The sequence below is a fragment of the Eptesicus fuscus genome, chromosome 19 (genome assembly GCF_027574615.1).
Source record: "Eptesicus fuscus isolate TK198812 chromosome 19, DD_ASM_mEF_20220401, whole genome shotgun sequence".
NCBI classification, from domain to species: Eukaryota; Metazoa; Chordata; class Mammalia; order Chiroptera; family Vespertilionidae; genus Eptesicus; species Eptesicus fuscus.
This window is the reverse complement of record NC_072491.1, coordinates 9,071,168-9,089,240: the sequence shown is the minus strand read 5'-3', so window position 1 is coordinate 9,089,240 and position 18,073 is coordinate 9,071,168. Positions and strand designations below refer to the sequence as shown.

Sequence of the window (18,073 nt, the reverse complement as noted above, 5' to 3'; positions counted from 1 at the left end):
CCAGGGCGTGTCCAGCCCATCTCGCTCAGTCCCTATTGGCTGGACCCCAGCAGCAAGCTAATCTATCGGTCAGAGCATCAACCCTGGTGGTCAGTGCACATCATAGAGACTGGTCGACCGGTCGCCTGTCTGCCCCCTGATGATCAGTGCACGTCATAGCGAGCAGTTAAGCAGCCTTAGCATTTCATTAGCGTATTACACCTTGATTGGTTATTCTGCTGTTTGGTCTATTTGCATATTATCCTTTTATTATATAGGATTACAAATTACTAAACATTGGTGACACTGATTAATGTTATCGGGTGGCATTCTAAAATGTAAAGTCATAGTATGACAGTATTCGTCATTTGAGGACTTGCCATATTTCTCTAGAGAAGAGAGGATCACAGCATTATCTCTCAGGTAAAGAAATAGGTTAAGTGAAAAGATTAGAGAACTAAATTCTCCCCTCTGGATGTGCATAACACATTAGCTTAGGAAACATGAAAAGTCCTGCAGAAAGACACCTGGTTCCTGCTGCCTTACAAATCCCCGAGTGTTACAATGACCTTTTATTTGGAAAATGACTGTTTCCATATAGGAAATATTTAAAAATTTTTATTATAATTTTTTTTTTCCAGATAGGAAGGGAGAAGGAGAGATGGAAACATCAATGAGAACGAATATTGATTGGCTGCCTCCTGCACATCCCCCACTGGAGATCAAGCCCACAACCCGGGCATGTGCCCTGACTGGAATCAAGTCGTGATCTCCTGATTCATAGATAAGACGCTCAACCACTGAGCTATACCGGCTGGATGTTATATAGAAAATTTTTGAACTAACTTTAAATTTCATCTGAAATCAACCATTTCAGCAAGGTTAACTTTTCAGTACTCTTTGGAAATTTAATTCCATGACTGCTCATGGACTGATTACTATATCTGGATCCTGGATTTGTTAGCTCTTTTGAAAGGCTATATTCGGTCATGTGCTGCTTAACTCTGAGCAATGCAGCCTTCGTCATTTCGTCATTGTGTAAACATCATTGAGGGAGTGCACTTACACAGACCTAGATGGTGTATCCCACTGCACCACGCAACGACTGTACGGTATAGCTTACTGCTTTGTAGAGGAGGAAAAATAATTCTCTTCTACTCTCCTGGGTTCTTGGCTATATTAAAAGACAGATTAGCCCAGCTGATGTGGCTCAGTGGTTGAGCATCGTCCTATGAACCAGGTCACAGTTCAATTCCAGGACAGGCTACGTGCCTGGGTTGTGGCCTCAATCCCCAGTAGGGAGCATGCAGGAAACAACTGATCAATGATTCTCTCTCATCACTGATGTTTCTATCTCTCTCCCCCCTTTCTGAAATCAATAAAAATGTATTAAAAAATAAAAAAAGAGAGATTAGCAGGAGAAAAATAAAAGCTTAATGACATGTATACTTCCTGTAAGCATGAGAGAGATTTAGATCTGAGTAACTCCCCAGAATGGCTGAAGCCACCACCTTAAGTACCCCATGGCGGTGGTGGTAGTGGGGGGGGGGGGGGAGGTTGTGGAGGGAGGGGGATATGTTACCAGGAAAAGCAAAGTAAACAAGGTTAAGGTTGTTCTGCAGATTTAAGATTGTTGTATTCAGCACCAAGAGTTTCTTGTGATAAAAATCATTCCCTTCTTCACAGGAAGGGGATATTCTTACTAATAGAGATTTTCCTAACAACCAAAAATATCTTTTACAAAGAGTAACTTTAACTTGGTTTTCAAAGCATCTCCCTGTGTGAATATTTCTTTTTCTTTAAAAAAAACAAAAACAATTAGCAATAATCACGCCTAGGATAAACCTCATTGGCTACGATACTGCCACTGCGCAAAGCTTGTGTGCTGTTTCTTACTCAGCCTAAAATAATCCTAATGGCAAAGACAAATTTTGGGGTAACATTCTGTTCCCACACAGCTATGCAACAAACCTGTGTAGGTGGTTATTGTACTGAATACTATCAGGGATGGGGAACCTTTTTTTTCTGCCAAGGGCCATTTGGATATGTGTAACATCATTTGAGGGCCATACAACACGATCAACTTAAAAACTGGCCTGCTCTATTTGGTCAAACATTTAATTAACTCACCCCTAATGCCTTGGCAGGGCCAGACCAAATGATTTCCTGCACCTTATATGGCCCACGGGCCAGGTGTTCCCCTCCCCTGCTGTAGACAACTGTAACACCATGACAAGCATTTGCAATGAGGTTATGATGGCTATTGGAAGGTGTTAGGAAATTTTCAGTTCTCTTATAACTTGTGGAATCACCTTTCTCTGTGCAATCCATCACTGACACTTCTCACTGAAACATCCGTACGTGGCGCCATGACTGTATAAACTTCTTTATGCACATGTACCTACCTTTCAAAGAAAAGTTAAATAACCAATGGATATGAAAACACTTTGGAATGCTTTAAAGACATCTTCCAAGAATCTATTTCACCTCTTCAGCTAATTTATGTACTGTCAAAATAGTTTGGTAACTAAACTTAAATTTAATCCAACCATGTTAAAGGGTATAAAATATAACCCGCTACTACAGTTATCATGTTTCAAGTACATAATACAGGCTGGTTACTCAAAACAAAGAGAGCCTCCAGAAAGTCCCATTAAACAAAAATTCCTCACCCAAGGATATGTTTTTACTCACGTTACAGAGAGGAAGGGGAGATAAAGAGAGAGAGAAAGAAACATGGATCCTGTGCGTCCTGACAGGGGATCGAACCAGAAACCCTTTTTTTGTCAGGGATAACCCTCCAACCAACTGAGCCACCAGGCTGGGGCAAGCCCCATGTTTAATCTGAAAACAGAATCCTACACTAGGCATTATTTTGAAAGTAATCTTGCTGTTTGACTGAAAGCACAAAATCATAACACCACTGATCCTCTTACAGGTTTTAAAAAAATGCATTTTAAAAAGCAATATAATGCTAAATAACAGAACGAAGAAACAAGCAAAACACACTGTGATACGTGGGAATCTGTGCTTCTTGGCAAAGCAGCAGAAGGCAATGTCCACTCACAAGTTACTTTTGAAAAAAAAGTTTGGTCATTTAAAAAATACAGTTTTGTCTTTTTAGAATAGGAATATTGTACAATATGGAAGGCACAAATATGACTCCATCATACCCTTTCCCCCAACAAATCTGAACCACTCTGTAGAAGCAACCTGTTACAGCTCCTTGGTTACCAGTATTTACTGTCTACGTTTCCAGAGATACCTTATTGATTATTTTGTATGTAAATGAAAAACGTTTGCTAAAACAACATTTTGCTTTCAGTGAAAAAAATTTTAAAAAGAGGTAGTTTAAGAAACCACTTAACTCATAAAGAAAATCAAAAGTCAGCCTACATTGTTAAGTAAAATTCATATACAAATGTCAGTTCTTCCATTGGGCCTACTTTAGTGTAATCCCTTAAAGACACACCAAGGAAATGCTTAAATAGGACAGTAGATGCAAAATAGGGTTATTTTCTTTTTATTTTTTAATATTTTTTATTTATTTTATTTTTTATTCGTTTTTTGGGGGGGAGGAGGGGGGGGAGAAGAGGGGAAGAGAGAGAGAGAGAGAGAGAGAGAGAGAGAGAGAGAGAGAGACAGACATCAATGTGAGAAACATCAATATGGATTGTTTGCCTCCCACACATGCCCCAACCAGGGAATTGAACCTGCGACCTTTCAGCATACAAGACGTCACTCCAACTGTGCCACACCAGCCATGGCACGGTTATTTTCTTTATCAAGGTTGGCACATGTATTTTAGTTAAGTTCTCTTTCTTTTAATTAGAATGTTAATGCTTTAAGAGTAAGGTGCTTACTTACTCTGAAAGCATTATATTTAAAGATATATTTGACACATAATAAATAGCAATAGAAAGAAGCAATCCCTAGCTTTTGTAGTGTTCTGGTAGTAAGGCAAACAGTGTTAATAGATGAAACAAAAGTGGTGAAATATTGATACAACTGGGTAATAGATATTCTCAACTTATGTTTATTTGCATATTTACAGATTTTTAAACTTATTCTTGAAAATAACATAATCCTAATTTTGTAAGAAAAATCCTTAGAAAAACAAATCTATAAATTGAAGCCAATCTTATTAGGTTTTTTGAGCAATTTTTTTTTCTTGAGGTTCCCTGTACTTCCTAATTTTCTATAATGCTAAAAATAATTGTAAGTATATTTAATTCCTTGAACTGCTCATTATATGTATTGTCTTTAGACTAGCAAATGACTACTTCTTCCATGAAAGCTAGAATGAATTCTCACTGATAGTAGAGAAAAAATTGCCAACAGCAGTTCTTGTTTACATCATGTAGAAATAAATCCAAACTGAAAAAAACTGAGGGTGATAATCATTTCCGTCAACAAAAATTATCTGGCGCTTCTCCATTATTACAATATTGCTTTTATTGCACTATTACAACATGCTAGTGTCATTATATTGTATGCTGAATTCCAGTTTGCATTTGTGGAACCAATGGGTCCATGTTTTACTAATCTTACCAGTCCCAATGTCACACTCAAGAGGTATTAAATAATAGTTTGCTCAGTAAAATTAAAAGTTAAAAATGTTTAATTTTTTTTGAGGGACATGCTTTTAGAAATACACAAAATACATTAGAATCTTGATGTTTTAAAGCAATGAATACATTGCATTAATCTGAAATCAAACTGACGTATATCATTTTTTTAAATGGAGGGAATTACAAAAAATGTTACTTTCAGAGACAAACTCCAAATCTTCTGATTTAATATCTTTTTAGCTTAGAGTGTGCGATCTCAAACTTGCCTACTTATCCAAGAATTGACCAAAATATACTTGTACATGTACACAACAGAGTTTTCCAATAGCCTCAAATGCCTTAATAATCATGTGAGGTTAGAAATTAATGGTGTTCTACCAAAACAGTAAAATATCTTCTTGTTTTGGGAATTTGCTTATCTTATTTCTATAGGTTATATTATTCCTACAAATTATCTTTATTTTATAAATTATCATTAAACTGTCCTGAAGAAATATAAGTACTTAAAGATCAACAGGCACTTTTATTTACTAGAGAAAATAAAATTAGATGTCTAAAAATAAAGAAATTGTTAAATTACGATTATATTAACATCATGTGGAAGTTAGAAGAATGAGATAAATAGAAAGAACTCCATGACATATTGGAAAGTTTATATATAACAGAACAGATAGGCAGTACAGGTGTAAGTATGCCACATTATTTAGAAGCACATACAAATGTGTATGTTACCAAACTAATAATAGTGGTTCCTCTAGATTTTGAAGTGTGTAAATGGGAATATCCTTTTCCACATTATACTTTATACTCTTAATAATTAACAATGAGGATATTACAAACTTTAAAACTAGTAATGGAAAAAAAAAATAACATATAGTCAAGGGCCCCAAATTACAGGAGCTATTAAGCCATACATGTCAGTTCCTCCTGCATTTGGGGTTTCAATTCAAGAGTTTCCCACCTCACTGTGATGGAAAATTATTTCTAAGAGATTCCTTCTTTTAATAGCGCCCAGAGAGCAAGTCAATGGAGGAACTGGATATTCTGCAAATAAATTTATTGTAGACATGGGAAACTGCACCAGGTATGCAGTGAAACAATGCATTCCACTCCTGACATTCTAATGATGTAAGGAAGGTAAACAAAGATCTTTGTTATAACCACTGCCGGCAAGTGATTGTCACAGAGTCCACAGAAGGTGACAGACTGGAGTTGGGAGAGGTGCCTGACACAGTACTCAATGATGAAAAATTAATTACATGTGTTTCTGCTTCTTTTCAACCCTTTAAAAGCTGACCAGCTTACAATTACCATGGCTATCTCCTTATTCTTTTTTTTCCAGTAGAATAAAGAATATTTTCAATAATGTGGCTACAAGCTTCACTGCTACTGAGATTCCAAAGTTCTTCCTTCCTACTAAAATATAGATGGAGAGGAAAGAAAAATACAATGCAACATAGCAACTGTAGGAATTATATGTGTTAGTTCCAGGCCACTTTTTTAAAAAGTCACATATTGGTAGATACACTCGAAACATTTAGGCTAAATAGCTGGGGAAGAAAAAAACAAGACCTGTTGTAAGTTTTTAAATTCTGAGCAGTAATTGCTTGTGTTAAAGTAAATTTTTATTTTAATAAATTGAACTGATTATTGGATTAACAAAGATTTTTAATCCAATCTAATAAAAGAGAAGCATGCAAACTGACCATAGCTCTGCTATGCACACAAGCCACGCCCACCAACCAATCAGGAGTGGGTATGCAAATTAATGCAACAAATATGGCAGTGGCCACAGAGCTGGAGAGAGCAGGAGGCTTGGGTTGCTCCCGGCAATGGAGGAAGCCAAGCTTTCCGTTGGCCCTGGCCTCCGCTCAAGGCTACAAAGTTTCAATTATAGAAGAAAAATAAATCCCAGATACCAGGGCCTCTGCTAGGGTCGCCGGGGGGCATGGCTGGGCTGCAAACCACCACAGGCCCCTTGCCCAGGCCACTCCATGTCTCAAGGGAACCCCCACCCTGATCCAGGACACCCTTCAGGGCAAACCAGCCGGCACCCACCCGTGCACCAGACCTCTAGCCTATTTAATAAAATAGTAATATGCAAATTGACCATCACTCCAACACACAAGATGGTTGCCCCCATGTGGACACAAGATGGCCTCCGCAAGATGGCCAGCAGGGGAGGGCAGTTGGGAGGGACGAGGCCTGGAGGGGAGAGCAGTTGGAGGGGACCAGGCCTGCAAGGGAGGACAGTTGGGGGCGATCAAGCCTGCAGGTGAGGGCAGTTAGGGGTGACCAGACTGGCAGAGGAGGGAAGTTGGGGGCGACTGGGCCTGCAGGGAAGGGCAGTTGGGGGGGAACCAGGCCTGCAGGGGAGAGCAGTTGCAGAGGTGACCATGCCTGCAGGGGAGAGAAGTTAGGGGTGACCAGGCCAGCAGGGGAGGGCAGTTAGGGGCAAACAGGCTGGCAAGGGAGCAGTTAGGCATCAATCAGGCTGGGAGGGGAGTAATTAGGGGGTGATCAGGCTGGCATGCAGAAGTGGTTAGGGGCAATCAGGCAGGTAAGCAGTTGGGATCCAGCAGTCCTGGATTGTGAGAGGGATGTCTGACTGTCCGTTTAGGCCCGACATTCCTCAAGGGGTCCCAGATTGGAGAGGGTGCAGGCTAGACTGAGGGACAACCCCCACTCCATGCACGAATTTTGTGCACCGGGCCTCTAGTAAATTTTATAAAAAGAAAATTAAGAATGAGAGGTCCTTATATATTCAATTGAGAATCATGGGCAATTAGACCTGGCAGGGACCCAAAAACTCTATAAAAGAATTAAACATAATGGATCATCCCAATACGCCAAGGTTGCTGATTAGATTCCCAGTCAGGGTACATACAAGAATGCATACAACAAATCAATGTTTATCTGTCTCTCAAATCAATAATAATTAACATAGAACAATAATAGTACCAGTGATCTATAATATTAGGTAGTAGAAAACACCCAATTGGAATATCAAAAGAGAAAAAGGAAGAATTTACATAATGAGAATAATTTAAGGGACTTTTGGGAAAACATCAAGTGTGTCAACATTCACATCAAAGGAGTACCAAAACTACCTAAATATATAAAACAAGTATTGAGTGACATGATAAAAGCAGTCTCTTCAATAAACGGTGTTGGGAAAACTAGAGATACAAAAAAAAAAAAAGGAACTCAAAACACTTTCTTACATCATATCCAAGAAACATAAAATAACCATAACCATAAAAATGATTAAAGATTTAAATATAATACCTGAAACCTTAACACTCCTAGAAGAAAACATATCCCTCATCTTACATAGCACTATTTTTTGGGATATGTCTCCTAGGGAAAGGGAACAGAAGAAGACTGGGACTACATCAAACTAAAGAGCTTTTGCACAAGGAAAGAAACTAGCAACAAAACCAAAAGACAATCTACTGAATGAAGATATTCACCAATGATACATTTAATAAAGGGTTACAATCCAAAATTTCTATTAAAAAAACTTTATAAAGAACTCATATCACTCAACATCAAAAATAAACAAACAATCCAATTAAAAAATGGGACAGCCTGGCTGGTATAACTCAGTGGTTGACCATTGACCTATGAACCTGGAGGTCATGATTCGATTCCCAATCAGGGTACATGCCCAGGTTCTGGGCTCAATCCCGAGTAGCGGGGGGAGGAGAGGATGGAGAGTATGGAGAAGATAGCAGCCAATCAATGATTCCCTCTCATCATTGATGTTTCTCTATCTCTCCCTCTCCCTTCCTCTATAAAATCAATAAAATATATATTTTTAAAAATGGACAGAGGACCTGAACAAACATTTCTCCAAAGAGGACATACAGATGGCGAATAGGTATATGAAAAGATGCTCACCATCACTAACCAGCAGGTAAATGCAAATTAAAACCACAATCAGTCATCACCTCACATCTATCAGAATGGTTATTATCAATAAACCAACAAACAACAAGTGCTGATGAGAATTTGGACAAAAATTCATGAATTGTTGGTGGGATTACAAGTTGGTGGTATCACTATGGAAAACAGTATGGAGGTTCTTCAAAATACTAAAAAATTGAGCTACCAGATACCCAAGCAATTCCACTTCTGGATATTTATCCAAAGAAAAGAAAAACACTAATTCAAAAAGATATATGCAGCCCTAGGTTCATTGCAGCATTATTTACAAGAGCCAAGATATGGAAGTAACCCAAACGTCCATCAATAGACAACTGGATAGAAAAGTTGTGGTACATGTATACAATAAAATACTACTTGACCATAAAAAGGAAATACTTTGTCATTTATAATAGCATGGTTGAAATCATGCCATATTTGACTTTGTCTAACTTATTTCACTTAGCATAAGACAAATATGGCATGATTTCATTTATATGTGGAGTCTAAAAAACAAAATAAATGATCAAACAAAACAGAAACAAACTCACAGATACAGAGAATAAATTGATAGTTACCAGATGGTAGGAAGTTTGAAGGAGTTGGTGAAAAACATGAAGGAATTAGGAAGTACATGTTGGTTGTTATAATACAGTCAATAAATTACATATGTGTCAGATGGGTACTAGACATATCGGGATGATCACTTTGTAAGTTTTATAAATGCCTAATCACTATGGTGTACACAAAAAATGAACAATATTGTATATTCCCTGGAATCCAGAAAAAAATAAAAAATTTGATTCTAAGAAAGTTCTAAATAAATCTCACTTTGGACTTGTTAGTAAAGACTTAGGGGTGAAAGAATACAAGTTGTGTACAGTTTCAAAGAACTTTTTATTTATTGAGGGGTAGCAGGAATTAATGCTATTTAAAAATATAATTGTTGTCTTCTTTTTTATATATATATTTTATGGATTTTTTACAGAGAGGAAGGGAGAGAGAGAGTCAGAAACATCGAGAAACATCTATCAGCTGCCTCCTGCACACCCCCACTAGGGACGTGCCCACAACCAAGGCACATGCCCCTGACCGGAATCGAACCTGGGACCCCTCAGTCCGCAGGCCGATGCTCTATCCATTGAGCCAAACCGGTTTTAGCTATAATTGTTGTCTTTAAGGATTTTCTTGGTGTGTATGTTTTTTTAAATTCATTCACAAGATATTGCCACCCTATTGCAATGATCACAGTGCCCCTCACTTAGGGCCCTAAGAATGGAGAAGGAAAAAAAGCAAAGTTGTATACAAAAATAGCCTAAAAGATGTTGTTAATATATAGTTTTGAAAAGAAAACAAAACAAACAAACTTATTTTGGTTTGTCTTGAAACGACCTTCTTGCTTAGAGATGACCAGAAGCTACTGCCTACCAGGGTAACCTTCACCCGTGGCAGACAATAGTCTTTTGTGAACTCAGGCACCGGCTATCAAAGGAGTCATTTGTTCCTGTCCCTCACTTCCACCTCCCTCACAGCCTCACCTGGGATAGTATGCCGTGTAGTTCATGAAGAGCTGAGTGCCCGCCGGGTAGTACGCTGTGGAGGGCTGCAGTGCTCGTGGATTCAAAAGCAGCGAGGGCTGATAAATGGCGGCTTCGGTAGGAATAACCGCTGCGGGAGCTGGAAATGTGTAGGAAGGAGGAGACAGGCCTACATAAGCAGAGAGAGACACTTTGAGACGTTTGTTAACAGCTGGCGCACGTGTGCTTAGCCCTCAAGCCATAAGGTTACTATTGCATCTATATCTTTTAAAGTCAGAGAGCAAATCTTTATACCACCCCATGCAACCTCCTTTTGATTATACAGACAAAACTCAGAAGTAATCTCAATCCTCACACTCCATCAACCTACTGAACCGTTCTTGGACTAAAAGTTGGAAAAGCCAGTTATCATCAAACGCCAGCTTAACCATTTCTTGACATGTGACATATATATTTTTCCCTACTATTGAGTGCCAGTTACCACAAACACTTTGAGGAAAGAAACATAGGGCTGACATTTAGTATCATTTCAAACTAAAAGCTGGATTAACTTGGCATTATTTCCACCTAAAGGTAACCCAGATGATGGGGTTTGAAGCTAATCTACACCTTCAAACTTGTAAAGAAAAAAACCCCAAAAAAACCCAACCTGGGAACAGCCACTGTGGCTCAGGGGTTGAGCATCACCCTATGAACAAAGAGGTCACAGATGGATTCCTGGTCAGGGCACATGCCTGGTTTGTGGCCTCGATCCCTGGTAGGGGGCGTGCAGGAGGCAGCCAATCGATCGATGTTTCTCTATCATCAATATTTCTATCAGTCTATCCCTCTCCCTTCTTCTCTCTCTCTCTCTCTCTCAAAACAATAAAAACATGTTTTTAAAAAATCCAACCTGGGAATTAGCCCTGAGAAATAGAAGTGTAAGTCTTCCTGAGACTCAGCAGTAAATAGTGAACTCAGATTATATAGAAAATAGAAAGAATGAAATTCCTGTTTTCTGGTTACCCAACTCACTAAGTGAGATGAACACTATCCAGGCCATCTGTACCCAGCAAAGAGGTAACTGAGAGGTTGCCTGAATTTAGGGTTCCTAACTTTGTTTTTTTTTTTGTTAATCCTCACGAGGATATTTTTCCATTGGTTTTTAAAGAAAGTGGAAGGGAGGGGGAGAGACGGAGACACATCAACTGGTCACCTACCGCACGCAGGACCCCAACCAGGGCGGGGGATCGAGCCTGCAACTGAGACACATGCCCTTGACGGGAATCTAACCTGGGACCCTTCAGTCCTCAGGCCGATGTTCTATCCACTGAGCCAAACTGGCTAGGGCAGCGTTCCTAACTTTAATTTGCACACCTAGAACAACCTATTCTATTTTGCAAATATCAGAGGCATAAGGGATAACCTTTTCACATGAAAATCTCTCTCGTCTTCTGCAAGTCTTGCGAGTTTCCACATGTGTATGGAGAGGAGTAGGGCAGTCAGTTGCATATGGGTACACAGGGCAAAGACGTCATATGGGTACCCATATCGACCTCATATTCATCTTTTGGATAGCTTGTTCATACTCACTGAAAATCGAGCTACATGTAGATGAATTTTAAAATTATGATGCCTGGCCTTAAAAGGGCAATCAGGACAAGTTAAGGCATCAGTCATATAAAAAATTATAAAGCCTGTGTGTATTTTTCCAGCTTTCAAAGCTATCAAGCAATTCATTAAGGACAGTGTCGCAAACCAATAAGACATATATACATAGTAGGTATAAGTCTTTTCTGCCTTAAAACAAAGAAAAGTAGTAATTTTTTAATAACTAAACATATTAGTCTACTCAGATTTGGGTATCCCTCAAATGAAAGGACAGCTATTCTCATATTCCTAAAAGAGAATAAGGAGTATATTTTCATAGACTAGAAGAATGGAGGTGAAATTAAAATGCTCAACTTTTTGAAAAGTTAAATTTTTATAAACAAAGTTTGCAACTTTAAAACAATGATACTTTAGCAGCACTTCTTTCCCAAATTCAGTAAGAAACTCCTCAGTGAGTCCTAGCTAATCACTATTTTAACTGTATTAGTCCTTGAGATTATATAAAAAACAATGCAATTTCTGTACATTTTTTGGTTGTTGTATAAATAGGCAACCACCTAAAGTGAGTCGGCAGGAAAAGAACAGTCCAGTACAACAGGCATAATATTAGCATAAACTGAAATTCTGACTTGAACTAAAAAATAAGTGAACTCTTTCACTAAAATGGCAAATTTTAGTTAAAATTTTGGAAAAGTATTAATAGTAAAGATGTGTAAATATATTTTTATGTGAAAAATACATTTAACATGTTTATTATTTTCGGGCTTGTGAGGGAGAAAGGGAAGAAATGAAAAGTGTTATGAAGAAAGTGTGATGACCAGTTTTGCACCAGGAAGAGAGAAATAAAATGATATCACAGCAGAAATTGGGTTACACATGAAGGAGAAATCCCTTATCTCATAACGCTTGAAAGATTATCACTAAGAGAAATCGTAAAAGTTACTGACATAATCAGTGGCTTATGGACAGAATACATATGACTAAGATTACCTTAAGATAACTACTTAGCCAAAACCGGTTTGGCTCAGTGGTTAGAGCGTCGGCCTGCAGACTGAAAGGTCCCAGGTTCGATTCCGGTCAAGGGCATGTACCTTGGTTGCGGGCACATCCCCAGTGGGGGGTGTGCAGGAGGCAGCTGATCGATGTTTCTCTCTCATCGATGTTTCTAGCTTTCTATCTCTCTTCCTTCCTCTCTGTAAAAAATCAATAAAATATATTTAAAAAAAAAAGATAACTACTTAGCCCTAGCTGGTTTGGCTCAGCCTATAGAACCTCACAAAGAACCAGGAACACAGAGCATTGGCCTGCAGACTGAAGGGTCCCAGGTTTAATTCTCTCTCATCATTGATGTTTCTCTCTCTCTCCCTCTCCCTTCCCCTCTGAAATCAATAAAAACATATTTAAAATATATATATATAACTACTTAAACCCAATCATAAACTTTCAAAACTCGATGCTCATTAGATAAACTCTTAGCTCTTCACCAACAGCAAGCAGCAGATAAATGGAATATTAGCATTTAGAAATTCCAAGGGGAAAAAAGGATTAAGCCCCACTGAATATCCTATGAATAACACTTATTGAAATAGGTTTCTTGATACAGATTTCTCTGTATTAGAAAGTCATGTTCTCGAACACTCCCCATGTTATTGGAATCAAGCACATAATCCAGTTTACTGTCTCAGTTATCTCTGGACTGCATTCCAAGCGCTACATGCTTTAAACATACCCAACATGCCTCCTGACAGGTATGTTTTATTCAAAAGTGAAAACCGTCCAAAGATTCACGTTTTAACATTCTTGACTAACCAAAACTTGGTCTTCAGACTAAAGGGCTTAATTCCTCTCAAACAGGATTCCAGATGGCTTGCACCCAGGGGCCAATGAGCAAGAGCATGGCTTGAAATTAAGCACTGATCCTGCGATCCAATGGAAACTTTGGCTAATTTATTCACGCATTTACATTTTTTGACTAACTTGCTCATGCCAGATATCCTGGAGAGCAAGAGAAATGCTCCCCAGGCTATCCTGTCCAAAAATACTTAATGCTCCATGACTTAGAGATGCAAAATGGGCATCCAATGACCCTTCTACAGAAAGCTTCGTGGGTTCCAGGAGAAAAATAATAAAGATCCGGCCATACTTCTTTTACCTTTAAATGCGTATTAAAAATATCTACATAGCCAGGTTGCCTCCCAGAGTCAGTGCTTATCTTGAGCACACTAAGCTTCAGAAATCAAGGGCTTATCACTGGAAAAGCAAGAATATAATTTGAAAGGAGGTATTTGTAGCATCTCTAATTACGGGTGTCCGCAACCAAGGTCTTCAGTGATTCCCAGATGCTACCGATTTCAGATGGTAAAGCCTATGTGACCGCCTTGCCTGCCTCAGAAAGAACCAGGAACACAGAAAGCAGCTTAAGCACCTACCAGCACATAGCGTAGAAGAGCGCCAAGACCCAAGAAAAACTTACATGGTAACTTACATGGCGGTGGGGATAAGCCATTTCGATTTAAAGTGCCCCCCATTAACACAAAGTTCATCTCCTCAGCTGAACACTGAAAGACTTCAACATATCTGTCCTTCATGGTTTTTTTATGACACTTCTGTGCAGCCATAAACGCTCTGTCCGCGGACTTCATCTGGATAAAGGCATCTCCCGACGGGCGGCCCTGAGCGTGTGGGGGAAGAACAAAAACAAAAGGAGGCGGTCTCCTTCAACCAGGAAATGGTTGCTTTCGAAACATGCAAAGTGTCCACCACCCATAGCACGAACACTGTAGGCAACAAAAGGTGGGGTGACCGTGGGATGGACTGAAATCTGACTTGCATTTCATCCCCTAAGTACCAGAAGGGCCCGCAACACATGGAAGAAACGGTTTTGAGGGTTCATGGGAGACAGTGGTCCTTCTTGGTTTCTACTAGTATAAGATTGGCAAAGGGTGGATCAGGTCTCCTTGGGACTGTGGTTTGAGAGTATAGGACTGTGTATTGGTTTTGGGTCTTGCCCTTCTGAAAAATCCAATTATTACGTTTGATTGAGAAAAGCTGATAACAGAACCCGTACTGGAGCTTTGTGTATCCTCCTGTAAGAAACTGGATGAACGAGTGTCCTCTTTCAGAGCTCAGTTCTGTCCATCACTGACCCGCCACACCCCTTTCCCTTGTCCCTGCAGCCGAGGCTGGAATGTGGCCTGGGGCCAGGAAGGGAGACAGGAAATGGGCAGTTGTCAAGCACAGTACGGGTTGGGGACAGCAGTGTCACCAGCCTGGCATGGAAGCCCGTCTCTCGCCTCTGCCCATGCATCTCTATCTTAAATCTTGGTCAAACAGGTGCTGATCGTAATTTTCTCCATTACAAATAGCTTGCTAAAAATCTCCTATTTAGAACCAAGCTGATAAGATGTGTTCCACAGAACTGGGATGCCTTAGTTACATTTAGCATGGACATTTTATGAGGGGAGAAAAAGATACAATCAGCTTCTGGGAATTCTTTCACAGTTATGGATTTAAAAGTCTCCCAGGGGCCAAAACCGGTTTGGCTCAGGGGATAGAGCATCAGCCTGCAGACTGAAAGGTCCCAGGTTCGATTCTGGTCAAGGGCATGTACCTTGGTTGGGGGCACATCCCCATTAGGGGGCATACAGGAGGCAGCTGATCGATGTTTCTCTCTCATGGATGTTTCTAACTCTCTATCTCTCTGCCTTCCGCTCTGTAAAAAATCAATAAAATATATATATATATATATATATATATATATATATATTATATTTTTTTTTTTTAAAGTCTCACAGGGACCATTTAGTGCAAATGATTTACCATGCAAGTTACCAGACGAGTTGCCATCCCAGGGAAGTCAGGGATACCAGGGACACCCAGTCCAAGAGGGAACTCTAACATCTTCGAAACAGCTGAGAGCTTGTCCATCATCTAAGAAGCATTTCTCCCAAGTGCAATCACAACAGGTCATGTGGGTCACTGACAGGTAATTCTGTCTACTGTTATTAGTTAAAAAGTAATAATGGCCCCTAGGTTATTAGAAATGGTGACTCAAAGAAAAACCAAACCAATCGCTGGTGGGGATTTATGGGCAACTGTGGGGAATTTCCTTCAAAAGGACTCTCACCCGTGAAGCACGCTGAGAGGGTACCTAGCATGCGCTGGAGTGGAAACCCTAGCAGGGTTTCAGGAGTTTCTGACTGCCTGCACCCAGTGACATGCACTTCCCAGTGAGGCAGGATTATGGTTTCAAATGGGACCAAATCTCCATGTGAAAAGAGAAAGTGGAACACTAGTAGTTTAGAAAAACGGTGGTATTTCCAATACAAACCTATATTCAACCCATCACTGAAATCAGAAACATCTCATTTTCAAAAATTAATACACCTTTGCTTTTAATGAAGAGTTGCAAAATTTTTAATTAGGACTATTGGGTTTATAGGTTTTGAGGATTCTGTCCTGCTTATGACAGCACAAAATACTGGCATATTGTCCAGCAACAAAGATGATTAATTTTATCTAAACCCAAAATTAAGGGACACTAAGCCAGGAACTATTTTTAATATGCTTAGAACGTATACTTGCATATCATAGAATTTGGTTAGATTTTGATAGGTTTCCATTAAATAATTAATTGATAAATACATTTGAGTGCCTATTATGACCACATCCTACTCTAGGTGGTACAGATCCTACTCTTTATTGAGTTTGTACTTTACCGAATGTAATTTGATATCTAACACACACACATACACACGTTTTCTGGACAGTCTATGGATACAAAATACTCTTGAACAGAGAAGCTCATGGGTACGTATTGTCTATGATTGCTTTCACGCTATGACAGCAGAGTTGCAGAGCTCAGTAGTTGCAACAGTAAAATGTTGTATTAGACTGATATGTACTACATGATGCTACTGAGAATTTGATGCATATATGTGATGACAGAATCAGACCCAAATTTGTATTACCGTAATGATGACAGCATTCTTTCTGGAGTTCATCCTAAAGACCTCTCACATTTATAGTTACATCTTCCCTGCAAGACTAACTATAAAACTGACAAACATTTGCACTCTTTTATGGGGAGAGACTCTTTGATGATAAAAATAAGCAAATCAGTTTTCGAGTAAGTGATTTTCTTACCTGGTGATTCAAAACCATGTGAACTCCATGAGTCCGAATATCTGTGGAAAACTCCCCCAGAAAGTCCAGGATGTCCTCGATTGTGGCTGCATAGGGAAGACCTCGAAGGCGTATACAGTCTCTAACATTTGTAGGCGGCACAAATTGCTGAGGTAGTACTGGAATAATGGGCGGGGTTGGAAGTGGAATGAGAGGAGGAGCCGAGGAGAATCGATTCAGCACCTGTACTCAAAGCAAAACAGAAAGGACTCAGTCTTGCTTTGACAATGCTGCCTGCACACCAGCACTGGCATCACGGGGGGAGGAGCCTGTGAGAAATGCATAATCTCGGCTCTACCCCAAATCTACTAAATATAAATCTGCATTTTAACAAGGTCCCCAGGTAATTCATAGCGTATTAACGTTTGAGACACACTCATGGAGAAAGGGCTTCATGCTTTGCATCTGGGCCAGTGTGAGACCCACTTTTGCAAAAGTGTGCTGAGGTATATACCACACACAGCACAAATCTGCTTAAAGGAATTGTCTACTCGACAAATACATCTATATCTGCTTTGGGACAAATATCCTTAAAGCCTATCACTTTCATTAATATTGAATGGCTAATCATGGACTACTGTAGCAATCTATTAGTTTCATTTTATTAAGGACAATATTCCCCTTAATATTGCTTCACATTGCTCCAAATCCAAGAAGTATAAAAAGAATAACCCAGGGGGGAGGGGGGAGAGATCAACCAAAGGACTTGTGTGCATGCATATGAGCCTATCCAACGGTTAAGTTCAACAGGGGGTTGGGGCATCCGTGGGGAGGGGTGTGGGATGGGATTGGGGGGATGAGGACAAATATGTGACACCTTAATCAATAAAGAAATTTAAAAAATAATCTTTTCTGGGGGGGGGCAATGGTAAGATATGTACACATATAATTCCTTAATAAAAAATGAAAATAAATAAATAAAAATAAAATAAAAAATAAAAAGAATAACCCAGTAATGGAACCACAGGTAAAACAGTGACTCTGGATTATATTAAAATACAATGCCACACTTACAAAGCAAATAATATATAAAGCAAAAAGATAGAATGGCAATGTAAAACTGAAAAAAATAACTTAGTGGCCATAAAAATAACCATTTAACTTCCACATGAACCTTTGACACTGGGAAGACGGGATCTTGACTTATAAATACATGAAATTTAGCTGTCTTGAGAACGAATCATGTCAAGTTCATTTTGGAGAAAAAAACTGGTCCCACGCAAATTTCAAAGCTCTTGCCTATTTTTGTCTTAGTTTAGAACATGCCCACTATTGGATAATACT

The 18,073-nt window shown here is 39.3% G+C and overlaps 1 protein-coding gene and 1 pseudogene across 8 annotated transcripts in view; both read right to left on the bottom strand.

The window, feature by feature from the left end:
- Window positions 1-18,073, bottom strand: part of ESRP1 (epithelial splicing regulatory protein 1) — a 54,499-nt gene that overhangs the window by 11,856 nt on the left and 24,570 nt on the right. For 4 of the 8 annotated variants that reach the window (XM_054708288.1, XM_054708284.1, XM_054708286.1 and 1 more), the window contains exons 11-13: window positions 16,751-16,972; window positions 14,079-14,277; window positions 10,016-10,184 (exon numbers count right to left, since the gene is read on the bottom strand). In XM_054708288.1, coding sequence (XP_054564263.1) covers window positions 10,016-10,184; window positions 14,079-14,277; window positions 16,751-16,972 — 590 coding nt within the window. The remainder of the gene's footprint in view (window positions 1-10,015; window positions 10,185-14,078; window positions 14,278-16,750; window positions 16,973-18,073) is intronic. The other 4 variants (XM_054708281.1, XM_054708285.1, XM_054708282.1 and 1 more) reach the window with 3 other exon arrangements.
- Window positions 1,794-1,858, bottom strand: LOC114234134 (U4 spliceosomal RNA; annotated as a pseudogene).